At 38.6% G+C, this 26,789-nt stretch overlaps 1 protein-coding gene across 9 annotated transcripts in view; it reads left to right on the top strand.

Moving 5' to 3' along the window:
* Positions 1 to 20,707: 20,707 nt before the first annotated feature.
* Positions 20,708 to 26,789, top strand: part of USP54 (ubiquitin specific peptidase 54) — a 65,205-nt gene continuing 59,123 nt past the window's right edge. For 8 of the 9 annotated variants that reach the window (XR_010024019.1, XR_010024020.1, XM_063101490.1 and 5 more), the window contains exons 1-2: positions 20,708 to 21,541; positions 24,201 to 24,293. Coding sequence is in view for 6 of the 9 variants with exons in the window: in XM_063101490.1 (XP_062957560.1) it covers positions 21,395 to 21,541; positions 24,201 to 24,293 (240 nt within the window). In the remaining 3 variants the exon portion in view is untranslated. Of the gene's footprint in view, positions 21,542 to 24,200; positions 24,294 to 26,789 lie in introns of those variants that run through there. The other variant, XM_063101492.1, reaches the window with a different exon arrangement.

The following is a 26,789-nucleotide window of genomic DNA, read 5'->3' on the forward strand; positions in this document are numbered from 1 at the left end:
GATTGGCTGTTGTTGCTTTTTTATAGTTGTAAATTGGTTGATTTGTGTGAGAGAGTGAAGCTGTGCTGGGGATGGTCTATTCTGCCATCTTGACTGGAAGTCTATACATATGTATTATTCCATTTAATCCTCACAACAATTCTATGAGATAGATGTTATTTATTAATCTTATTGTACTGATAAGGTACCTAAGTCTTAGATTCAAAAACTTGGTCAAGATGACATAGATGTTAGATGGTGAAGTTCAGACCTATTCTACTCTACTAATTCTGTGTCCTGAAGTTATATAATTCATATTGTGTTCTCTGGTAATGGATCTCCATTGTAACCATGGTTCCTCCTGAGGTTATGTATTATGTATGGTTGGCCCTGCAGAGGCTACACTTTTAACCACTGTTCTTTCTGCTACTGTGCTGCCTCCCTTAGAAGTCAATAAATTATCTGTACAACTCTGGAGCTTTATAAGGATAGGCTAAGTAGCCTGCAACTGTCATTATAGTTCATGAATTATAACAAAATGAAATATGCCTTCTCTGTTTTTTTTTTTTTTTCTGACTAGTTTCTGACAAATTTCATGTAAATAAGAGTTTTCTAAGTTCTTGTAACAGGAAAAAAAACCTTTCTGTCCTTTATCAACATACAGTTGTTCCTGTTGTACATGATGTAATAATTTGAAGCTGCCAAAGTTTGACCCACAGGAAATTGTTTGAGTTGAGTAACGATTCACCAGGGAGTTTAAGATAACCAGTCCGTAAATCAACAAATAGCTTGGCCTTTTTAATGGTTGTAGATGTTTATCTCTTTTTATTTTCAAGCTTGAATCAGAAGCAAATATTGACTCCATTGATATGGTCTCCATTAGAAAAAGTAGTCAGCGGTATCTCAAGGTAGATATGGGCATTTTGGGAGCTCTTTTATTTAAGGAGAGTCAGAATTTATCAGAATGTTTGAATTGGTTGTTCTAGGTACTTTTCCCTTCAACAAGTTTTCTCTTTTAACTAAACTCTCAGCAACTCAATGCCTATTGTATTCGAACTCTATGTGGAATAAAAAGATACCCTTAAGGAATGTATAATATGGTCCATGTACACAAACAAGTGTAACATAAAGGAGAATATGAATGCTGTAATCCAAGCCTCACATGCCCTGAGAGCACAGAGGGTGATGAAATAAATTGGGAGATTGGAAAGGTGAGAGGGAGAGAGGATCTGGGAAGGCGTTTGATATAGCTGTCCCTCATAGGATAGTTATGATGTTCACCAAGAAGAAATGCATAGGAAAGGCATCCCAGGTAGAGGCAATGCTAGAACCACAGCAATGAGGAAGTACAGTACCAGAGCATGTTCATTCTACTGAGAGGAGTGCAGTTTACCTGGAGTGGAGGACGAGAGTGAGAGGCACATAATAGGTGGTCAGTAAAATGTCTGATCAACAAATGAGTAGAAGATGAAGCTGGAAATGGTGGTAAGGTCCAGTGAATCTCAAACTTAAAAAAAAATTTTTTTTATTTATTTAATGTTTAGATAGAAAATTATTTTCTCAACATACAAATAAAAGAAAACATCACAAATTGAATTTAAAATCAGTTGATAAGGAACAAACTTAACACACAAAGATTAACATCCTTAATGCATAAAGAACTCTTAAAAATGAATCAGGAAAATCTTAAGAGAAATTTGGTGATGGACACAAGTCACACACCCAAAAGAAACACAAGGGGCTAACAAATACATTCTAAGATTTTCATAGAAGTGGAAAATAAAGCAGAAAAATGACATTTTTCATTTCCTAAACTGAGAAATGAAACAATGTCAAAATCTTCTAGTGTAAGTATAAATTGGTAAAACATTTTTGAAGATTAGATTGGATTTATAAATAGAAGTCTTTAAAATGTTCATACACTTTCAACCAATTATCCTACTTCTTGGAACCATAATCAAGTAATCAAAGAAAATATTTTATTTTTAAATGTGGAAGGCAGTTATATAAAGGAAGGAGAGGGGGCATGGTTGAGGCCTGTGGAACCCCCTTCATTCCCGCAGAGGAGACCAGGGGACTTCCAGTGGTGGCTTGGTCATTGCCAGGCTAAATGCAGATGTCAGGGGGGTGTGGCCGAAGCCCTTGGTCCCCCACTGCCCCAGCTTGGGAGTCCGAGATGTTTCCTGCGGTGGCTTGGTGGTCATCACTGGACTGAATGAAAGGAAATCAAACCCAAATCTGGCCCCCTGTTTCTAAATAGGAAAGAGTTACCAATTATTCAACAGCTTTCATATTGTTCAGTATTACTTGTGTCAATGGTTGGATAACTATGGTCCAGATTCTTTTCATTCTGTTTTTAGAGAAGATTAGTTTAAATCTCTATTTTTGTTTTTACTTTAAATAAGGAAATTACAGATTATAGGTCATTTATCTATGAATTATAGATAATTTAGAAAAAAGTGAAAAGAGGAAAAACATCCATAATTCCATCATCTTAACAAGACTCCTGTTATTTTACATTTACTTACCCTTGATCTTATAGATTGTTAATTTCTCTATTACTTAATTCTAGGTAAATCAAGCTCTGAGATATGGGTTCCTGAACTAGTAAAGCAATGCATTAGCTGTTATACTATGATGTTAAACAGTAAATCAAGAGGTTTCATAAGAAACCTTCACTGGACTCTAGTTTACCAAAATCAGAAACTATGTCAATGTCTCTTTTCCTATAAATCTGTCTTGGTCTACCTACCTTTAGATATATAGATCTTAACCCCCCAAATGCCTCAGTCCCTTTTGGGCCCATGGATCTATTTCCTTCAGTGAATTGTTTGCACAATTTAAAAAGTTTTTTAGGCTTCTGGTCAAGATGGTGGAATAGACTGTCACCAGCATCACTCTCTCCCACAAATCAACCAATTTACGACTATTAAAAAGCAATCACAGCCAAGCTGGTGTTGCTAGAGTTCAGGGGAAGAGGAGGAGTGACCTACGGAGTACATGAAGGTAGGAGAAGCCACAAAGAGAGAAAGAAAAGACTGCTCCTCCCATTTCCAATCCTGGCAACATCACAGCTGGAGCTGGTGAGCACGCGGAGCAAGAGCTGGCAAAAGCTGCAGCCATGTCCTTCCTATGAAGTTGCTGGGAGGCAGCAGGGGAGAAGAGGGCCTTGGTGGCCCCCAGGCCAGCAAGACCACTAACAGGGTTCCGTGGACCCACACAGGAGCGAGGGGCAACAACAACTGAAAAAATGAGCCACTCGGAGGCTGGTGAGTCATTGCAAGGGACTGGTGCAAGGCCCACCCCATGCGAAGTGCTTGGAGCATGGGTGGTGGGGGAGATGGGCCCTCCAGGGGAACGCTGAGGCATAGCAAGGACAGCTGATCTGCCTTCCAGTCAGCACAGGACCACTCAGTGGAGAATGGTCAGGAATATACAACTGCATAGGGTGCAGTTTGCTGAAAAAACTCAGGCCCAGACCAGAGTTTCCACACAACCCAGGTGTACCAGATCTCATGAGACCTGGAAGTACAAACAAGGTCAACCATTAAAACCTGAGGTGCACAAAAAGCCTTCCCCAGGGAATCAGCAGCAAAGCAGCAATTTACCTCAACTACAGAGCTCAAGTGCTGGTCCCCACAGGATGTTCCCCCATTTTAGGAGTAAGCAAAGGACGACAAATTAGTTCCAGCACAGAGTTTTTTAAGTGGTGGAAACAGTGAATAATCGAACACAGAACTGAAAGAAAAAACAAAATACCCACAGACCAGAGACAAAGTTTAATATTAGCTAGTAATCGTCTCATGTCACCTTTCCCAGGGTGACAGAGACACAAAGGATTACTCAAAGCCCATTTCTCCTGAGCAGTGAGAGGCCCGAAAGGGTTAATTCCAGAACCTTTAAGAGAGAAGCATTCCTCGGTAATAACCCCAAATCAGGTTTTCTCTCCATTTTTATTCTCCAGGCAAGAAAGTTACAGAAAAGGAACATAGGTGGTTACAAAAAGAACAATGAGATAATTGTCATTCTTTCCCATCATAAGGTTTAGCTGTACCAAGGACATCTGCCTTTAGAGCAAGCATTTTTGTTGTGTTACAATTTTTTTATTTGCAGCAGAGACTTTAGTCCTGGGAAAGTTTTCTGTTTTTCCCAAGCTTAGCATTTCAACGTGCAATACCAAAAGGTTAGGCTATACCTGAAACTACAGGGCTGTTGACCCACCAAGCTACAGCCTCAGCCTATGCTAAAGGGCTTTGACCCTTCTAAAACTAAGGACTGTGGTCCTACTAGGCTGTAAGTTAGGCTCTGTGAAATACATTTGCTTTATTAATGTTGGTATCCTCCACAGTCTCACTTCACCAAAGAACACGTATAAAACCTAGAACGACTGGAAGCCCCCTGGGCCTCCAAGCCAGGGAGGGGTGAGGTCCAGGGGCCTCAGCCACGCCCCTCCAACACCCACACCCAGCCCAGTGATGACCACCAAGCCACCGCAGGAAACATCTCGGACTCCCAAGCTGGGGCAGTGGGGGACCAAGGGCTTCGGCCACACGCCCCTGACATCTGCATTTAGCCTGGCAATGACCAAGCCACCACTGGAAGTCCCCTGGTCTCCTCTGCGGGAATGAAGGGGGTTCCACAGGCCTCAACCATGCCCCATCTCCTTCCTCCTCCCACCCTATTTCCTTCCCCCTTCCCTTCTCCCCTTCCCACCCAACTGCCCCGCAACATCTGAGAATGTAAAAACAAATGGAGGCGGGAACTGACCCCTCCTCCTGCAACCAGGCACACTGCCACTGCCACGGGGCCTGCCCAGGGTCCTGACATATGGAGCCAGGGACTGACTCCTCCTCCCTCAACCAGGCAAGGAGCACGCCAAAAACACCACTTCCATGTGACCGCAGCCAGTACAATAGCCATGGCTGCTGCAAAAGCAGCTAGATGCCACAACCACTGTGCAATGGCTCACCAGCCACTTGAGTGCATTTACATAGGGAGAGTCACCAGTGGAGACCAAAGAAAAGAAGAGGATGTCTCTTTCCATAAATCCCATCCCAGAGTAATAGAAGAAGCATCTACTCTACAATAATAGTGGGGGACCTGAACACACACCTCTCAGCACTGGACAGATCATCTAGTCAACAAATCAACAGAGTAACCGTTACTATTTCAGGGGGAGAGAAGAAATCTAGAGTTATCAGAGGTGGGAGGAGGGAGGAAGAGGAAGATGGGGAGAGATTGGATAAGGGGCATAAAGAATAAGTACAATTTGTACTAATATATATGCTAATAATATTTATCTGATCAACATACAGATGTTGAACACTCAAAGTATGTATAATCAATTATGATTCAATAAAAAATAAATAAAAGCAAAGAAAAAAGTTGTTATTAACATTGCAGAGAAAAAATTTTTTATTTTGAGCCAATTTTGTACTTACAGAAAAGTTGCAAAATAGTATAGAATGTTTTCATGTATCCTTTACTCATTTCTTCTGATGATATCATCTTACATAACCACAGTGCAATGATCAGAACCAGGAAATTGACTAAACTAAAGACCGTTTTCAAAGTTCACCAGTGTACCCACCATTGTTCTTTTTCTGTTGCAGGATTCTATATAGGATCTCACCTTGCGTTTTAGGTGTTTTTTTTCTTAGTCTCCTACATTCTGTAAAAGTGTCTCAGTCTTTATTTTTCTTTTATAACCTTGACATTTTTGGAGAATACTGACCAATTATTTTGTCAAATGTCCCTCAGTTTTGTTTTGCCTGATGTTTTCTCATGATTGGACTGAGATTATGTAGTTTAGGCAAGAATACCACAGAAATAATGTTGTGTTCCTCTCGGTGCATCAGATCTATGGCATTCATGATATGAATATGTATTATTACTGGTGATTTTGACCTTGATCACTTGGTTAAGGTGGTTTCTAATGGGTTTCTCTACTGTAAAGTTACCAGCTTTCCCTTTGTAGTTAGTAAATATTGTGGTGGAGTTACTTTGATACTATCATTTGCATAAATGTCATGGAGTTCTCCACACATGGAATTAGTGTCTACTTAGAGACCTCATTCAACTTTATTTAGTTACCGTGATATGAATTTCCTTAAAAAACATATCCCCTTCCAATATTCCTGCACTTTACACCTGTTTTCATCAAAGGACCCCCCCCCCCCAGGCTTTGCAGGAACAAAGAAACAACTACAATCATGTGTAGTTTTTGTTGGTCTCAGTCCGTTTCATGTCCCATTCATAATGAAATCTCCCATGCTAATAACCTTTAGATTTTTGGACCTCATTTACCCCACTGTCTCTTAGGGCACCAGGCTCCTCCTGATCCAGCATCCTTCCCGGCCTCATCTCCCTTTATGCACAAGCCAGTTTCATTTGAATGACTAGTTCAGGCTTATAAAGAAACAGAGGCTGTGAGGAGCTGACTTTGGTGAGGAATACAGTGGGGGATAATGAGAGTGGCTGCAGCTGGAGCCTGGTTTGTTACTTTGGCCTGAGAAAAATAGCAGCACGTTATGCTGTATTGTATGTACTTGTTGTGAAGGAATCGCTCTCTGTATTAATTTTATTAATACAGAGAAATAAAAAAATTTTTTCCCCAGAAGTCATCAGCTTCTAGAGCTGTACATTTAATGCTGGCAGGCTTAGTGTGCGTTATGATTTTTTCAGGTTAGCCTTGTCATTTCTACCCTGTAGACTGTGAATCCCTGGTAGAGTTCAGTGAGCTCAAGAATCCAAAACCCAGGGCTGGCTGGTTAGCTCAGTTGGTTACAGCATGATGTTATAACAGCAAGGTTTGGATCCCTGCACTGGCCAACCCGCATAAGAAAAGAAAAAGAAAAAAGAAGAATCTAAAATCTAAATGTGGACCAAACATTATAGTTTAGATCTACCTAATGCTAACAAAATTTGTACAATGAATAACATATTAGACGTTTTTAATATGTTAATAAAATATAAATTTGTTAGTATTACTGAATTCAAAGTAGCTTTTTGAGTTATATATTTTTTCAAGTAACATATACTGTAAAAGCCCAGTTTCTGTAATATGGGCAGGAGCAGATTCAGATTCTCTGGGGCTTGAAGCTTAGGCAGTTCAGGGAGCCCTCTTTAAGGAAAACATTCTTTTAAAATAGAAAATTAGATACTGGGCTTTGAGGGTCTATGCAAGAGAGCAGCCCTGAAGCTTAAGCTCCACTAGTGTCTTGGTAAATCTACCTCTGGATGTGGGGGTCTGCAAAAAGGTTGGGACCACTGCTCTCCATCATCTCATGAATGGAAAGGTTTTTGGCCTGCCCACAGGAGGCTAATGTTTTCAGATTGGGAACAATGGGGAACATATAACTTAGTAACTCTTCTATACAAGGAAATAGGTAATAAGATGACATGCTTCCTTTCTAATTTTGTCTTCTATCTTTCTAGAAGTTTACCTGATTAGGGACAACAAAGCAATGTATGCTGTTTTGATGTGGTAAATTCCAGGAGCTAGATAGTAATAATGATTAAGAATTTATAAGCAAGCTTATTGGAACTCTTTAGGATCTATTCAGCAATAGTAAAATATAAATGACTATGTGAAAGAAAGTGAGCCGAGATGCCGGGTACCATTCAAGCTTTATTAAAGGAAGAAATCTCCTGGGCTGTGCTCAAAGTAGCAGGCAGCCAAGGGCTGCCCTGAAAAGGGGACAGCACCAGGCGTGGGGGTGGTAGAACTTATATAGTGCTATAGTGCTCCAAGGGCTGGCTGATACCATCAAGGAGGGCCATTATGCTAATGTGGATTGTGGTGGAGAACTGCGTCCTTGCAATCCTTGTGGAAGCAAAAGGGGTTTCTGTTTAAGTCAGGAGGCTTCTCGTAAAGGGAAGGGAGGAGGGGAGGGGGGAATGTGGGCAGTGCCATTTTGTACTTGGGCTTGTCTAAAGTGGCACTGGTTATGTTGTAGATCTATTACTATGTCTTCTTCAAAGTTGAGAGCAACACAGATATAAGATTCTGATATACTCTTTCTTCTTCTTCCACCTATGATTGATTACTCCATTGGTTTAGGACTTGGCCAGAAACTAGTAAATGTGGGTAAAGATGATGAATATTTTCTGCAAAAAGATTTTGGGAATAAGTAGTAAGTTATTCCATCTATTATGTGGCCAGCTGACTGGGTTTTTGTAGTCTAGGACTATGTTCTGCCTGGATGCTGTGAGCTCTTTGGTTGCTACTGCAGTGGGGCAAAGTCGGTCATTTAGGAATACCAGGTAATAGGATATGAGCAATTTTAAATTTGAATAAATTTGTATCTTAGTCTATTTTCTTTTGCTATAACACAATACCACAGATTGGGTAATTTATAAAGAATAGAATTTTATTTGGCTCACAGTTCTGGAGGCTGGGAAGTCTAAGAGCATGACACTGGAATCTGGTGAGGGCCTTTGTGACATATGATATATACTGGTTTTCTTCCATGGTTCCTGGCTCGTGCTACTCTCTGACCTTCTCCTGGCCTCCTTTTGCCTGCTCCTTTTTTTCCCCTGAGGCAAGAAATTCTCTGACCTACGTTAGCTGATTGTAGATCACAAGACCCCCATTTCAGGAGAGGCCCTGCCCTATGCCTGAGAGGAAGGAATTCTGCACAGAGAGGCCAGGAAGAATCTGAACAAACAGGCCTTGCTGGGTTTCTCCACCCAGTCTTAATGTTAGATCATACCCTTTTTGTCCAATCACATTTCTACACAGTTGTCCATGCTTCAGTCATGCCTATGTAATGAAGCTTCCATAAAAACCCAAGAGCACAGGGTTTGGGGAACTTCTGGATAGCTGAACACATGAAGGTTGCTGCAGGGTGGCTACATGGAGAGGGCGTGGAGGCCCTGTGCCGCTTGTCCCATTCTTCGTTGTATGCATCTCTTTATTTGTGTCCTTTGTAACAGCCTTTATAATAAACGGTTAAATGTAAGTATGTGTTTCCCTGAGTTCTATGAGCCACTTAAGCAAACTAATTAAACCCAAGGAGGGGGTTATGGGAATCCTGATTTATAGCTGGTTGGTCAGAAGTTCCATAGGCCTGGACTTGTGACTGGCATCTGATATGGGGGGCCAGTCTTGGGGACTGAGTACTTACCCTGTGCAATCTGAGAGTATCTCCAGGTAATATCAGAATTGAGTTGGAGGGCATCCAGCAGGTGACTGTTGCAGAATTGGTTGCTTGCTTGTTAGTGGGGAAAAATCCCCACACATTTGGTCACAAAACTCAAAAGTCTATTTTTTGTGTTGTTGATTGTTGCTGAGTGAGAGTATAAGACACACTTCTGTATGTGTTTTCCCACTTACCAATACAGCCTTCATGCTGCGTTATCCCATGGGGAAGGGCAAGCAAATGCATGAGACAGAGAGAAAGGGGGCCAAACTCCCATGATAACTCACCCAGTCCTGTGATAATGACATTAATCCATTCATGGCCCCTCATGACCTAATCACTTCTTAAAGTTCCTACCTCCTAATACTGTCACAATTAAATTTCAACATGAGTATTGGAGGAGACATTAAAACCATAGCAATCTAGGGCCGAGCCCGTGGAGCACTCAGGGGAGTGCGGCACTGGGAGCGCAGTGACGCTCCTGCGGTGGGTTCGGATCCTATATAGGAATGGCCGGTGTACTCACTGGCTAAGTGCCAGTCACAAAAAAGACAAAAAAAAAAAAAAAAAAAAAACCATAGCAATCTGCATGTACAACTTAGCTGTGATTATCAGGTGGTAGTTCTTAAGCATCATCTAATTGGCTGGTATGAAATCTAAGCGTGATTTTCTATTGAAAACTGTATGTGAGTAATTTCTTTGAAATAGATTGTCATGGTCACTGGACAAATAATGCATGCTTACCAACTTTTGGGTTTTTTTTGCAGCTGGCCAGTGCAGGGATTGAACCCTGGACCCTGGTGTTGTCAACACCATGCTCTAACCAACTAAGCTAACAGCTAGCCTAATTTTTTTTTTTTTTAAACCAAGTATCTAAGGGTATGGTTCTTGGATGCAGAACTACATAACTAGGATCTCATCTGCTGAAAACTGTGTGATATCCCTTAAAGTCTCTATATTGACAGTGAGGAAAGCCTAAGTGTTTTAATTGAATCACAATATAAGAATATGAGGGCTGGCTGGTTAGCTCAGTTGGTTAGAGTGTGGCTTTATAACACAAGGGCAAGGGTTTGGATCCTCATATTGGCCAGCCACCAAAAAAAAAAAAAAAAAAAAAAAAAGAGAATATGTTGCTTTGTAAGATGAAGCAATTTTATGGAAGTTTAAAAAAAAAAAATGTGTATATACACATATTTAGAACCATACTTTAAAATTAGGATCACAGTTTATAAATAAAAAGATGGGTTATATGGCAAATAAAAGAAACTTCAGTGAAATCCTGTGATAATGTGTCTCATAATAATAACAGGACTTTGGATATACTGTAGTCCACCCCCGGGGGATAGGTTCCAAGACCCCCAATGCCTGAAACCTCAGAGACTACTGAACCATATATATACTATGTTTTTTCCTATATATGCATACCTATGATAAAGTTTAATTTATAAATTAGGCACAGTAAGAGATTGACAATAATTAATAATAAAATAGAATAATTATAACAATATGCTATAATAAAAGTTATGTGAATGTGGTCTCTCAAAATATCTTATAGTACAGTACTCATTCTTGTGATGATGTGAGATGATAAAATGCCAGTATGATGAGAGGAAGTGAGGTGAATGATGTAGACGTTGTGACATAGTGTTAGGCTACTATTGACCACCTGACTATACATCAGAAAGAGGATTGTCAAGAAGAGGATCATCTGCTTCAGGTGATCCTGCATCGTCGAGCCATGATGATGTCCATGATGACATGTCAGGAGCAGACAGTGTCCATGACTGCAGGCCAGATAGCATATACAGTGCGGATACGCTGGACAAAGAGATGATTCAGTCCCAGATGGGATGGAGCTAGGCATCGCTAGATTTCATCATTCTATTCATAACGGCACACAATTTAAAATTGATGAATTGTTTATTTATGGGATTTTCCGTTTAACATTTCCAGACCATGGATGACCACAGGTAACTGAGACTGTTGAAAGCGAAATCATAGATAAGGGGGGATACTACTGTAACCCAGCTGATTTCTGACCCCTGCGCATTTCCCATTCTCAAGTTGAGTGGGATAAAGCACCATATTCTCTGCCATAGAGGAGACTGTGGAGGGGAAGGAGGCCCCTCGAAACATTGGTATATTAGAAACATTAATTGCCCTTAAAATCAGAGAAAACTTATATAGGAATTAAGAAATGGGAGTGATTCCCTTCAGGCTTGGGATGGTCAAGAAAGGTTTCATGAAGAGGCTGGGTTGCATAGTGAGCATTCCAAATAGGTAAAACAGAGTTAATAAGGACACTAAAATAGGAATATACTTTGTTTGAGAAGAAGGTTGATGTACGGAAATAGTAGGAGAAAAATAGAAAAGGTAAGTTAAAAATTAAGGTCAGATAGTGTTATTGAGAATCAGGCTAAAAAGTTTGGACATTTTTCTGTAGGAGGGACCTGGGAAAGTTTTTATTTTTAAATTGACACTTTAGAATATGTTTTTTAAAATGATTTTAAAAATTTTGGTAGTTTACATAAAGTTCACTTTTTTCGGTATAGAGTTCTGAGTTTTGCCAAATGCATAGAGGTAGTGTAACTATTTCTGCAGTCAAGATATAGAACAACTTCATCACCCTGCTGCTGCCCCTTTGTAATCAGCTCCTACCATCACACATTACTCCTGGCAACCTCTGATTTATTTTCTGTTACTATAATTTTGACGTTTTCTGAAAGTCATATAAGCAAAATCATACAGTATGTAGCATTTTGTAGCCTTCAGTATGTAGGCTTTTCACTTAGCATAGTACATTTGAGATTCATCCATGTTGTTAGATATGTCAGCATTCTCTTCTTTTTATTGTTGATAGCAGTCCATTGTATGCCTATACCATTCACCAGTTGAATATTTTTTTTGTTTTGTTTTTTCCAGTTTTTGTATAAAGCCACTATAAATATAGGTTTTCGTGTGAATATAAGTTTTCATTTCTTTTGGGTAAAATACTTAGGAGTAGGATTGGTAGGTCATATGGTAAAAGTATATTTAAGTTTATAAGTAACTGCCAGCTGTGTCATTTTGCATTTCCATTAGCAATTTACGAGAGTGCCAGTTGCTTTGATTCCTCATCAGCACTTGTTATTGTCTGATGTAAGTTTTTTTGTTTTGGTTTGGTTTTTAGCTATTCTAACAGGTGTATAGTGTGGTTTTAATTTCCATTTTCCTAATGACTAATAATGTTGGGTATCTTTCCATGTAATTATTTGCCATCTGTATATCTTTTTGTTTGTTCGTTTTTGGGTTTTGGTGACTGGCCAGTAAGTGGATCCAAACCCTTGACCTTGATGATCTCAGCACTATGCTCTCCCAAGTGTTCTAACCAGCCCTAGGCCAGCCACGTAGTCCAGCCCTGTATATCTTCTTTGGTGAAATATCTTTCCAATCTTTTGTCCATTTAAAAAAAATTGGGTGGTTTTCCTTATTTTTAAGTTTTGGAATTCTGTATATATATTTTAGATACAAGTCATTTATTCATTACGTGATTTGCATATATTTTTTCAATCTTTGGCTTATCTCTTCATTCTCTTGACAATGTCTTTCAAAGAGCAGAAGTTCTTAATTATGATGAAGTCCAATTCTATAATTTTTTTTTCTTTTATATATGGTGCTTTTGTTGTCTTATCTAAGGAATCTTTGCCTAACCAAAGTTCACAAAATGTTCTCCTGCCTTCTAGATGTTATAGTTTTAGATTTTCCATTTAAAACTGTGATCTATCTTGAGTTATTTTTATATAAGATGTAATGTATGGGTCAAGGTTCAGTTTTTTTGCATGTGAGTTTCCCAGTCGTTCCAACATCATTTGTTGAAAAGACTGTCAGTTCTCAATTAAATTGCCTTCATATCTTCATCAAAAATGAATTGATCATATGTGTGGTCCTATTTCTGGACTCTCTGTTCCGTTGCATTGATTATGTGTCTGTCCTTTCACCATTACCATACTGTGTTAACTACTAAGTCATCCAACTTTGTTCTTCTGTTTCAAAATTGTTTTGTTACTTTACTTCTTTTGGCTTTCCATGTAACTTTTATAATCAGCTAGTTGATTTCTAAAAACAAAATAATCTTGCTGTGATTTTGATTGGAAATTGCATTGTATCTATGATCAATTGGGAGTGAATTGACATCTTAACAATATTGAAACTTCTAGTTCATGAACCCGGCTAACCTATCCACTTATTTAGGTCATCTTTGATTTCTTTCATCAGTGTTTTATAGTTTCCAGCATATAGGTCCTACACATAATTTGTTAAATTTTATATTTTTAAAATATAAAATACTTAAGTATACTTAGATACTTTAAAATAATTTTGATTTCCAATTGTTCATTGGTAGTATATAGAAACACAATTGGTTTTTTTTTTAATATATTGATATTGTGTTTCATGACTTTAATGAACTCACTTATTAGTTCTCAGAGCTTTCTTAAATAGATTCCTTGGGATTTTTAAACATAGAATATCATGTCTGTGAATATAGACAGTTTTATTTCTTTCTTTACAATCTATATGCTTTTTAATTTAATTTTATTTTTTGCTTGCCTTATTGCACAGGCTAAAACCTCCAATATGATGTTGAATAAGAGAGGTGAGAGTAGACATCTTTGCCTTGCTTGGAACCTGGGACAGTGGGAATGATCCTGTCAAAAATCTGGTTTTGGGGGAAAAAAATCTGTTTTGGCTGGCAATTGACATTGCTGTACTGCTAAGGAACAATTTAAGCCTTCTGTCTTTTTGTGTAAAATGCACACAAATAAATAGTGAGAGATATTAAAGACAGATATTAATTTTAAAAATTTTAATTATATAACATTAATTGGAATGGTAAGACACAGAGGCCAGAAAAACTGATGTATTGTGATAGTTTATATGGGAGGTAATTGGGGCATGAACTAGGTTGATGACAGGAGAAGTGAAAAAGAATGGTCAGTGTAAGAGATTTTGAAGGGAGAATTGACAGGCCTTTGTGACTTGAATAAGAAAGAGGGAAAGGGATAGGATAGAGTCAAAGACTACTGAGGTTTTGAAGCTGGGTGTTTAGAGATGCTATTAGTAAAAAAAAAAAAGGGGGGGATTCAGAGGAAAGCCTGTTTGAGGGGAAGGAGGTAACTTCAAATTTGGACATGTTTAAGTAAATATGAAAGTGGGACAGTGTAGGTGGTAATTTGGCTTTAGAGGCCATGAGATTTTTTATTTATCTGTCCAGAAGTGATGGTTGGAGTTCTGAGAGAGAAGGGGGTGGGAACCCCAAGGGAAGGACTATAGGGAAGAGCATGAAGGTCTGATTTAAATGTTAGGGAATGCCCACTTTAAAGAAAACAGCAAAGAGAGAAAATCACCTGGCAGAGAAGTAGGAGAACCAGTGTTCATTTATTATTCTTTCATTTTATTCATTTGTTTTTGTTTTTTTATTAATTCACTCAGTCCAGGATTTTGTAGCATCAAAGCAACACAAACAGTGGGGCAGCCAGCAGTGTTAGGTGTTGCAGAAAAGTTAAGAAGAATGAAGTCTGTCAAAAAAGCCAGTCTGTTTTGAAATTAGATTTCTTTAGAGAGTGTTCCATGAGGTAAAATTGCCATGGTGGGATGAAGGAGCAGTACCATGTTCTGAAGAGACTGGTGGTGAGCAAGAAGAGATAGCAGTTGTAAGTTAATTGCAGAGGCATTTAGTAGAAGGTTGAAAAGATTTAGGATAATAAGCATAGGAATTAATAAGTTCAAGGTGGTTTATGTTGTTGCTGTTGTTTTTAAGAATATAGAATATTGGTGTGTGGTTTTCTTTAAAGGGAAAAGAGCTCATGAAGAGGAAATGTTTGAAAGGCTGTAATAACAATAAAAATCATTTATATAGCAATTACTATATGCTAGACATTGATATGAGCACTTTGCATCCATCAACTCATTTTAATCCTCACAGTAACCTGTGAGTATTAAAGTATAGTATAAGATACTGTAGAATTATTGACATGTGGATATACCAAAGAATTGAGGTAATTTGGCTGTTGATTTACCAATGCAAATACATAGCTTCTTAAGTAAATTACAAGTAAACTGCTACATAAATTAACAGAAACTAGAAATGTGAGAAACTCCCTGGTTAAACTGTTTGGATATCTCAATTGAGATTGGTGCAGTTTCACTTCTCAATGTTTGGGTTACTTTTGGCTTTAATCACTACTAATGGGACTACTGTCCCTTCATTAGAAACTGAGATACTGTTTATGGTTTTTCCATTTGAATAATTGATCAGTTGAACGTGGTCATTCTTCATAGGCCTTCTAAAATGTTACCCTATTCCTTGTAATAGTCTTAGTTATTTGCCTTTTATAGTTAAACTTTGTATTTTAAAAATAATTGTGAAATTCAGATTTTTCTCCTAACATATAATTTGTGCTGACATATCATGTATCCTATGTGTGGCCAGGTGTTCTTTTTATACAATTAGAAGGCATTCTTTTTTGTTGTTGTTGTTTTAAGAGGAATAAATCTTGATTTCTTTTTGTTTGTTTGTTTTTTGGTGGCTGGCCAGTATGGGGATCTGAACCCTTGACCTTGGTGTTATCAGCACTGCAGTCTAAGCAATCAGCACTGCAGTCTAAGCAAGTGAGCTAGCCTGCCAGCCCTTAGAAGACTTATTCTTTTTTTTTGTTAAATTTATTTATTTATTAATATTATTATTTTTTTATATTCTAAGATGTTGTCGAGCAGTTGGGGGGGAGGGGGAGAGGGGAAGTAAATAGGATAGGAGCAGTAAGAAGGAGGTAGGACTTGGTCAAGGCTCATGGCACCCCCCTCATTCTGGCAGGGAAGACCAGGGGGGTTCTGGCGGTGGTATGGTGGTTGTTGCTGAGCTGGTTGAGGATGTAACGGGGGTGTGGCTGAGGCCCTCAGCTCCCTGTCACCCTGGCTCGGGAGCCTGCAGTGCTTCCTGCGGCAGCTTGGTGGTTGTTGCTGGACTGCTTGTGTATATCGGGGGTGTGTGGCCAAGGCCTCAGGCCCCCTGCTGCCCCTGCTCAGGAATCTGGGGCACTTTATGCAGTGGCTCAGTGGTTGTCGCTGGGCTGCTTGTGGATGTTAGGGGTATGTAGCTGAGGCCCTTGGCCGCCTGCCACCCTGGTTTGGGAGCCTGGGGCACTTCCTGCAACAGCTTGGTGGTCATTGCTGGGCTGGTTGCAGATGTTGGGGGGCAGGGGCAAGCCTGAGGCCCTCGGGCCCCCACTGCTCTGGCTTGGTAGCCTGGGGTTCTTCCTGCATACATCATCCTGGTGATCACTGCTGGGATGTGTATGGTCATGGGGGGCATGGCTGAGGCCCATGGCTCTCCCACCTCACTGGCTTGGGAGTCCAGGGGGCTTCTAGTCCTTCTAGGTTTTGTAGGAGTTCTTTGGAAGTGTTAGACCTTTACTAGTTAATATCAGACTTTGTCTCTGATCTGTGGGTAATTTTTCTTTCAGTTCTGTGTTGGATTAATCGCTGTTCCCACCACTTAAACTCTGCACTGGAACAAATTTATTGTCCTTTACTTACTTCTAAAATGGGGGAACTTCCTGTGGGGACCAGCACTTCAGCCCTGTAGTTGAGGTAAGTTGCTGCTTTGCTGCTGATTCCCTGGGGAAGGCTTTTTGTGCAGCTCAGGTTTTAGTGGTTGACCTTGTTTGTACTTCCAGGTCTCATGAGATCTGGTACACCTGGGTTGTGTGGAAACTCTGGTCTGGGCCCAAGTTTTTTCAGCAAACTGCACCCTATGCAGTTCTGTATTCCTGACCAGTCTCCACTAAGTGGTCCTGCGCTGATTGGTGGGCAGATTAGCTGCCCTTGCTGTGCCCCAGTGTTCTCTTGGTGGTCCAATCTCTCCCACTGCCTCTGCTCCAAGCACTTCCCATGGGGCAGGCCATGGACCAGTCCCTTGTGATGACTCACCAGCCTCTGAGTGGCTCATTTTTTTAGTTGTGGCTCCTTGCTCATATGTGGGTCCACGGGAACACTGTTATTGGTCTTGCTGGCCTGGGGGCCACCATGGCCTTCTTCTCCCCTGCTGCCTCCCAGCAACTTCATAGGAAGGACACAGCTGCAGCTTTTGCCAGCTCCTGCTCCGTGCACTCACCAGCACCAGCCTTAAAGCAGCTGGGGCTCAAAATGGTGGGAGCAGTCCTTTCTTTCCCTCATTGTGGCTTCTAACACCTTTATGCACTCTGTAGGTCTCTCCTCCTCTTCCCATGAGCTCTAGTGGCCCCAGCTTGGCTGTCATTGCTTTCTGATAGTTGTAAATTGGTTGATTTGTGTGAGAGAGTGACACTGGGGCCATCTATTCTGCCATCTTGACTGGAAGCCCTCAGAAGACTTATCCTTGTTGGCTTACAACTTTCTAGTATTGTGAAGTCCCCCAAACAAAATTTACCTTTCTATTTTTAGGCATAACAGTTCACTCATTCAGTGAACTTATTATTCCTTGTTTGTTTTAAAATTTTTCTAGTACTTTCTCATGCTATTGCATTAAATCCCTACTACTGTGTGAAATAGGTATTGTGCCACTGTTTACAGACCCGGAAAACAAAGTGTAGGACACCTAAGTAGTTTGTCTGGGATTGTACAAAGTGGTAAAAATGTGGAAATTGAACCCAAGTCTTTTTTTTTTTTTTTTTTATGGCTAGCCGGTATGTGGATCAAAAGAAATCTGTACCTTGGTGTTGTTAGCACCATGCTCCAACCAGCTGAGCCAACTGGCCAGCCAGCCCTGAACCCATATCTTCTAACTCTAAGTCTTTGTATTTTATCACAGTAGTCTACATCACTTGCTCCTTGCAACAACTTGAAATTATACTATATTTTGAGCTCTCTTTTTTGTGGAAATTGTATTCAAGTTTTATTCCATTTTATTTTGTCCTCACATCTATACTTTTTTGTCTTTGTCTTTCTCTCCTTCCTTTTTTTTAGTTTGAGATTGCCAACTAGTGTAATGATTTTAGTCATGATTCTGCATTGAATCACTAATACAGCATACAGTGCGATGTAATTCTTATATAATTTTAAACTTTTTTTTATTGCACATAATGATTCCCTTTCAATTTAGAAAAATAACTTAAACCTTACAGAGAAGTTGCAAGAAATGGTACAAAGGTTTCTCATGTACTCATCACCTATTAACATCTTATTATATTTGCTTTACCGTGTGTTCTCTTTTTTTTTTAATCTTTTTTTTTTTTTGTCGTTTTTTCGTGACCGGCACTCAGCCAGTGAGTGCACCGGTCAGTCCTATATAGGATCCGAACCCGTGGCGGGAGCGTCGCCGCGCTGCCAGCGCAGCACTCTACCAAGTGCGCCACGGGCTCGGCCCTTTACCGTGTGTTCTCTATTTTTTCTTCTGAACCATTTGAGAGTAAGTTTCAGACATAATGTTCTTTTACACCTAAATACTACAATATCTAAGAAATTCTTTTTCTTTTTAAAAATAGGTTGTTAGAGCCATGTTGATAGAACTGTAATTTCCTTTCCCATATTTTCAGTAGATGGCATTGGAGAAAGGATTATGTTGTTTTGTGCTGAGCCTACAACTTGTGAAGACTTTTTGTCATTATTATTTCTCTGGACCATTTGGTACTCCCTCTCTTACCTTTGTTCTTTTTGGCTCTCACCTCTAGTTTCTGACACACCTAAAGCGAGTATGAGAACTTACTGCCATATCCTACATAATGCGGCCATTCAGAGCCTGAGAATCTTTCTTCTCTTACAGCCTTTTCCTCGCTTTGCTCCCTGTACTCAGGGGTGTGTGTCATAGGGTAGGCTGAGTTTCAGTAAGCTCCTGATGTGAATACTGGAAACCCTACCTGCCTGCCAAGTCCTCTTGGCTGTGAGCAAAGTGGAGGCTTGGTACTTGTCATTCCCCTGCAGCAGTTGAGCTGAAAGAATGCTGCACGGCTTGTTGGAAGTTGCTTAGCGGCCTTGAGTGGGATGTGTATGAGGGTGTGTGTAGAAGGGTGAGGGTCTTGTAGTCTGTGTGGGAGATGTGAGTTCCTTCCTGGTGCCATGTTAATCATCAGACGGTATTCACCGAGTGCCTCCTTATGACTAGCACTGTGATAGAAGCTTTTGGAATAGTGTAATAAAATACATAATTAAGTCACGGTGTAATAGCCAAACAATTCTAGCTCTGCCACTTACCAACTTTGAATTGGGCAAGTTAATGTCTTTAAGCCTTACTTGACTATTCTGTAAAATGTAAGTGTTATTATCTACCTGATAGGGCTGTTGTGAAAATTAAATAAAGAATGTTAAGTGTAGCGTTCAGCGCATGCCTGACGTTAGTTACTATATATATGACTGATACCATAAAAAATAGTAATAAAAACAGCTGGAGAATAATATGACAGTACATTGTATAGTAAAATACTTTATGTATGACATGTAGATTATAAACAGTCTGGGAATTTAGAGAAGGGAAAGAACAATCTTGTGCAACCATTTAATATTTCTGTGCCTCAGTTTTTCCACTGGACACACTGTGCGTAATGCTAGGTGATCTTCCAGAGAATGATTAAGATGTTAAGGCATTTTTGCTTTTTTAGGTGGTGCATATGATGGTGGAAAGGAAGGGAGAAGCTTGAAGAGCTGTTAGAAACCGAGTTTTACACTTAACATTCTTAATTTTTTCTTTATGTGAACATGGCAGCCTTATAGGAAAACTTAAAGCTGGAGATTAGATGATTTCCTTCCAGGGAAGGTGCTTGCTTAGGTATTACTCCCTGCTGCCTCACTGGCATTTTAATTAGTTGAAAACTAAAGTTGGTCAATGGATGACCTCTGATTGTGGGCCCCTCAGATATAATCTGATTAAGTGATTTGTAACCCAAATTATCTCTGTGATCCTCTGACAGAAAGTATAAACAAACAGGGCAGAAGAAGATTTAGTTCTCTTGGACTGGACATTAAGGACATATGGTTTACTCACCGTGAGTGTTTCTCTGGGATGGGACATGTTTACTCACACATGATTGGGTACATTCAGGGTGTTATGGCCATAGACAGGGACATCTTTACTGAGAACGCAGTCCAGACTGCTAACGTGGCCTTCCTACCTTTAAACAGGTTTTTATAACCGTACACATGGAAAACACCTTTTAAAAAGTAATTTACTCACGATGTCCAGAAGAAACTGTTTCAATTCCTAGTTTCGTGTGTGGATACTTGGTGGTTTTGTTTTGTTTTGTATTTTGTTAGCCTGATTCTAGAAAGTTTGTATTTGGTTTTAATTTCTATCCAAATCAACTTTCTTCTTCAAGAAAATTTTTGAGAAGTTTCCCATTAAAGTTGTTCATGCCTTTTTTTCCCCCTCTTATTTCAAGTGCTTCTCTTTTCTTGTTGTTATTAGGGTTTTTTGGTTTTTTGGTTGCTTTTCTTTTGGCATTGTTTGCCAAGGTTTCAAGTTTATAGTGAGAGGTGAGGCAACGTTGATCTTGGCAGAACAGTGCAAACCAGTAGAGTCATTAAGTGACGCAAGCTTTTAATTTTTTTTTTTTTTTCCTTTCTGTTAAAGCTCTCTGACACAGCTGGCTATTCTAGTACCAGAAGAGGAGAGGAGAAGAGACTTTCTGAAGATCTGGATGGGACGATAGAAGAAGTTTGAGGCACATGAAAAAGAAACAGCAAGAACATCAACAAAAACCCCAGATAATTTAAACAAGCTTCTTGGCTTTGTGGAATTTCTGTCAGTTGCTCAGAACTTGAGTTTTTACTTCAGAGGATGATGGGACAAGGCAATAGAGGGCGAGGAGGGTTATGCTGGATTTCTGCTTGTCTGTCTGCCTCTCCTTCCAGTTGGAAAAATCTTCAGTCCACAAAACACGTTATAAACAAGCCTAAAGAATACATCTTACCCTGATCCTGAATGCTGCTGGAGTTGAGGATTACATTTATTTCACCAGGAATTTATGGAGGATATTCAAGAAAAATAGAAGAAAGCAATACTTCAGGATTTCTCTGTTTGAATTAGTCCTGTGCCATGGGCATTTGTTTGGAGCAAGTAAAGGACGGCTCTGTCATCTGGATCTAAAAGGATACCTGAGTTACTTGAGCTACATATATGATGTTTAGAAGGTGGTAAACTCAAAGTCTTTCAACTTAAATTCACTAAATTCTGGATTCTCTTTCTTTTGAGAATTTCAGCAGATGGGAATTAGCTGCCAAAAAGATATAAAACCTTCTCTGTATCTTCAGGCTGAATGTGAACAATAATGTCTTGGAAGAGAAATTATTTTTCAGGGGGCCGTGGTAGTGTCCAAGGGATGTTTGCACCTCGAAGCTCAACCTCCATAGCCCCCAGCAAAGGCCTCAGCAATGAGCCAGGGCAGAACAGCTGCTTCCTCAACAGTGCCCTGCAGGTAAGGGTTATTTCTTTCTTTTTGGTGAACTTTGACTTTTAGTTGCTGTTTTTCTGATAACTCTTATAAGTATACTGGACAGTCTCTGTTTGAGGTTGGTAACCTGAGATCATTTTTTAAGTTGTGTCATTTTAGGCAAGTCACTTTATCTCTTTGAATCTCAATTACTTCATTTGTAAAAAGAGGGATTAATAATGATAATAGAAATAATAATAACCGTAGCTACTATTATTTTCCTGCCTAAATGGAGGTTCATGATCTTTTACTTGCTTATCAACTTTTTTTCCTGAACAGTCTCTACTGTTTCCTTTTTTTTCCCTTTTAAGACCAAGATGTCTTATCATTCTAGTTGCTTTTCTCAAGTATAGAAACTAAAATTCTTTCCACAAGTCAAAGACTTTCAGGTATGCTGTTCTTGTCTCGTAATATTCAGGCTCTTAGCCCACACACTGAATGTCTTTGTATACTTCTCTATCTCCTCCCTCTGAGCTTTCCTGTATTGGTTCATGATTGGTGTCTGGTCAGAAATGCTCGAATAGGGCTATTGGCAAGTAAATTCCCATAAGGTGATTATCTACCCTAGATTTTTCCCTGTTGCTATTGCTTGCTACCTTAGTGGTCTCAGAATCCCAAAGCTTCCCATCTGTCTGTTTGCTCTGCCTAGTCAAGCCCCGTAGAGTGTTAAGTACTTCCTCCTTGGCCTAACTTTCAAGTTATTACTTTCCTCTGTTTTCTGCTTTTCATAGTAAAAGTAAATGAAATTTGCCTCCCAAGATAATTATACATGGGTAAAATATTAGTTTGACTCTTCAGATGTAATGAGAAAACGGGTTGCTATGAGAGAAGAAAAGACAAGAAAATGTGTTTGGTATAAGGAGCTTTGGACTTGGGAATTAGGAGATCTGGATTCCAGTTTTAGTCCTTCTATAGACTAGTCTTGTGACCTTGTACATGTAACAAAGTCTGAGTTTCCTCATTCATAATACAAGAATTTTACCAAGCTTATCTATGTCATAAAAGTTTTATACTCTCTCAGTTCTCAAGTTTTTATTTGAAAACATTAAAAAATCCTATGCTGTCAAGCCTATAGAAAGAGTTTAAGTACTTTCCCTAATTACCACCACAAATTCCAGTCAGTTGGTGGTGTTGGTTAGATTTTTTTCCCATATGATGCATGTTAGGTTTTTGAATGACTTTATGTACTGATAATACTTTTTGTAATTTAGAAGCAGGCAAAATAAGACATTGACATAGATGTTTGTGTTTACCTCCTTCTAGGCCATGGTCCTGTTTTTGTAATTCTGTTTCTCTGTATATGTTCTATTCATATTGTCAATTGAAACAATAGTATTTATGGCCTTTAATTCTAATTTCCAATGCCGTATACAACAGACACTATATATACACACGTACATATTTCTGTATGTATACACGTTCTTAAATATGTACACACATTCTTAAAGGTTGAGGCATTGAAGTTTTTTGAGTCCCTATTGTAATCACAAGTTGAAAATAATTGTTGCTATGAGCTAATATTCTTTTTTTTTTTTTATGAGCTAATATTCTAACTTTTGATATGAAAGCTGTGTTTACCACAGATGTAACACTTGTTATAAAAAGGTTACACTTCTCATAAAAAGGTGTTATTTATTTGGGAGCATAGCCCATTTCAAGAACATTTAGAATATATATCTTGAGACATATAAGTAAGATGAAACTCCAGAGGTATGATGTGATCAGGGGCTCCTGACATAGTGCTTTTTCATACATTATGTCATTAAATGTTTTCCTGGTAGGGGGAACTTCCTAAGTCATTATGCTAGACTTTATATAATTTTTTAAAAACAAAGTCCACAGTTTATTCAGAATTTCTTAGTTTTTATCTAGTGTCTTTCTGTTTCAGGACTCCATCCAGGATACCATATTTACATTGCCTTGTCATGTTTCCTTAGCCTTCTCTGGGTTAGGACAGTTTCTCAGAATTTCCTTATTTTTGATGACTTTGAAAGTTTTGAGGAATAATGGTTAGGAATTTTGTAGGTTGCCCCTCTATTGGAATTTATCTAATGATTTTCTTGTGATTAGACTGGAGTTATGGGTTTGGGGGAGGAAGAAAACAAAAGCAGAAGGCCATTTTCATCACATTACATCAAAGGTACATACTATAAATATGATTTATCACTGTTGATATCAGTACTATTTTTTATCCTATTGACTTAAGGAGGACACACTCTTTCAGAAAGGTCCAAAAATTGAGAATTTGTTCTAACAAAGACAAAATTCCACACTACAATTAAAGCTTATAAGTTTTAAAATATTTTTGCTTTTCTTGTGTGGACTATTAAAATAAACCCTTAGTCTTTTAACCCACAAATTTCCTTTTCAGGATCACATTTGATGTATGTCATACCATATTTTTTCTGTATGACCTTCACTTGGTAATCAACTTAATGTCTCTTCCAGAATATGGCCTTTTATCCCTCTTGTTAGGTACCTCACCTTTTTTGACATTTGTTTTAATATACTAGAATGAGCTTTTTTCTTGGGAATAAAAATATCTTCTGCAGTCATTGCCTATGTTTTCTTGAACTCTTGAATTTAAAATTAAATGGTGGAATTTAATTTATTGAGTTATGAAGTATTTTCCCTTTTTTGCTAGGTTTTATGGCACTTGGACATTTTCCGACGCAGCTTTAGGCAGCTCACAACTCACAAGTGCATGGGAGATTCCTGCATCTTTTGTGCTCTCAAGGTAAGTACTTCAACTTTGCTTCTTCTTACTAACATTACATTGCCAAATGATCAATATTGAGGAGATTTGGTTAATCAGGGTGATGTTAAAGAATGTGTTAACTGAATTGTCTGCCTATGGTTTAGTGCAAAAATGGATGTGATTAGTTTTGCTTGCTTCAAAGAATTACTGCTTGGCTTGGGTAGTCTCTTTTTCTGAACCTCTTTGCTCACATAGCCCTATTTTTGACGTGATAGGATATTATTCAAGTGTGCTTCTACTTTGAGTATATTTTTACCTGAAAAGCTAATTCTAAATTTTCATTTTGAAAAAATAAGCAACTAAGTATTTTTCATGGAATTAACTATTGTTAAAGATAAGTTTAGTATCAAACTCTTTCTATTGAGAAATGCCAGTATTAAAAATTTCCCATTTTCCCATTCCCCAATTTCTGATTATTACTGCATTTAATCGATTTTTTTATATAAGTTTCTTTACCCCATGCATTGTCTGGCTCCAACTTTTTCATTTCTGAATAAAATAAAACTGAAGATTCCTTTAGAGACAAGGAAAATGACCTAAAATGAGAGATTTCTGACTCGGAGATTTTAGGTATGCTGCAAAACAGAAAGAACTGTGATGTGTAAAGGACCAATTCTCTGTTACTTTATCTGTTTTTCCAACATGTAGCTTCCCTGTTTTCTTGGTCCAAATATACAAAGGATTATTTGTGTTTGGTTGGCACCAGGAAATCTAGGAGAATTTTCCAGTTTTATTGGTTATTTGCAAGAACTGACTCAAAAATTTTTTTGACCAGTATTGCTTTGGAATTTTAAGTCCACGATAGGCAGATATCTTTAGGAAGAGATAAGTAAGTCTTCTGAACTTTTTGCCACATGGGTCACAAAGATCTTTTTTCCCCACCTTTTGTTTGGAACCATTGTAACTTATAGGAAAACAGAATATATATTATTGGTTAATTGGTATTGTAACATTTATTATTATGCCCATTTAGACAGAATTGCCTCCAAAAGTGCAGTTGACTTGATTTTCTGAATGATACATTGATATTAAGTATCTAATTTTAGATAAACAAGAAATATAGTGTCCCCTTGGTCAACAAGTTCAAGAGAAGTCTGATTCACTGCATTAAAACCATGTTAGGGAGATACTTGCTAGGGAAATGTGAATTCTAGAAAATCTCAGGCAGAAGAATGTCCTGTAAATGGAAACTCGTATTTGTTTCAAGAAGGGATGATAGAATTATGTGGCTTCTGACATGTTTTTGACTAGTTAGGACTGTGTTGTATTCTTCATTGATTCTAGTGGGACCCTGGAGAACTGGCTGCCACACTCTTGTTATTTTTCATTTTCCAGAGGGAAAAATTGTTAAATATAAATCAGTATCATTATATAAACCAGAAAGATGAAGAAAACTAACCCACTGGACTTTATGGGACACCCTCTGAGACACCCAGTGCAGAAGGGAAGTTTTTCAACCTATTGGAGCTGAGGAAATATCTTGGGACCCTTTTAGAGAAGCAGTTGCTTGTGATGAATATCACAATGGGCTTATATATTATATGATCAGAGGCTGTATTTTGGGTCTCTATTACTCTGGGGCTATATTGGAATTCTGGTACTTTCCTGATCATATTACTTTCTTTTTTTTTTTTTTTTTTAGTCGTTTTTGTGACTGGTCCGGCCCAGTGAGCGCACCGGCCATCCCTATATAGGATCCGAACCCGCTACGGGAGCGCTGCTGCGGCACTCTCCCGAGTGCGCCACAGGGTCGGCCCAATCATATTACTTTCTGATAAAATTAAGAGATTTATTTTTCTTCACTACTTCTTTTGTTATATTGAGTGTATTAATGTTTTGATTTTTTTCCCTTAAAGCGCTTTTTCAATCCCTCAGTGCTATATATAAATGTTAAATAATTAGCCTGTAGTTTGCACATACTTCACATTTTAGATGGCATAGTCTGCATTCTTTTAATTATCATATACTTTGAAAATTATAAATAGACTTGTTATAAAATTATGAACAGTTAATTTTTAAAGTACGGATGAGCTGAACTTGGTTCTAGTAGCTGAAAAATTTAAATTGTTAGAATAGCCATAGTTTTCAAGATATTCCTTCATTTTCTGAGAAAGGGAAAGGGATGATGAGTATATGAAGGAGTAAACCTGGGATGGACCATCAGTACCTGGGCCCTCCTGTAGGATGTCTCTGTTTTCTACTGTAAAAATATTTTTATGGAATATGAAAATAAATACAATTCATCATTGAACTAGACTCTAGTCAGTGTAATAAGATCAGAAAAACAAAGGAAAGATAGAGTGATTAGAAAGGAAGAAATGAAGTTGTCGTTATTTGTAGAGGATGTGATTGATTATTAAATAAAAATCCCAAATAGTCTACTGATAAATTAGAAGAGTCAGTAAGAGATTATAAGAGGTTGTGGCATATAAAATCAAGGTATAACATTCAATTATGTTTTTATAACTTGCAAAA

The sequence above is a fragment of the Cynocephalus volans genome, chromosome 7 (assembly GCF_027409185.1).
Source record: "Cynocephalus volans isolate mCynVol1 chromosome 7, mCynVol1.pri, whole genome shotgun sequence".
Taxonomy (NCBI): domain Eukaryota; kingdom Metazoa; phylum Chordata; class Mammalia; order Dermoptera; family Cynocephalidae; genus Cynocephalus; species Cynocephalus volans.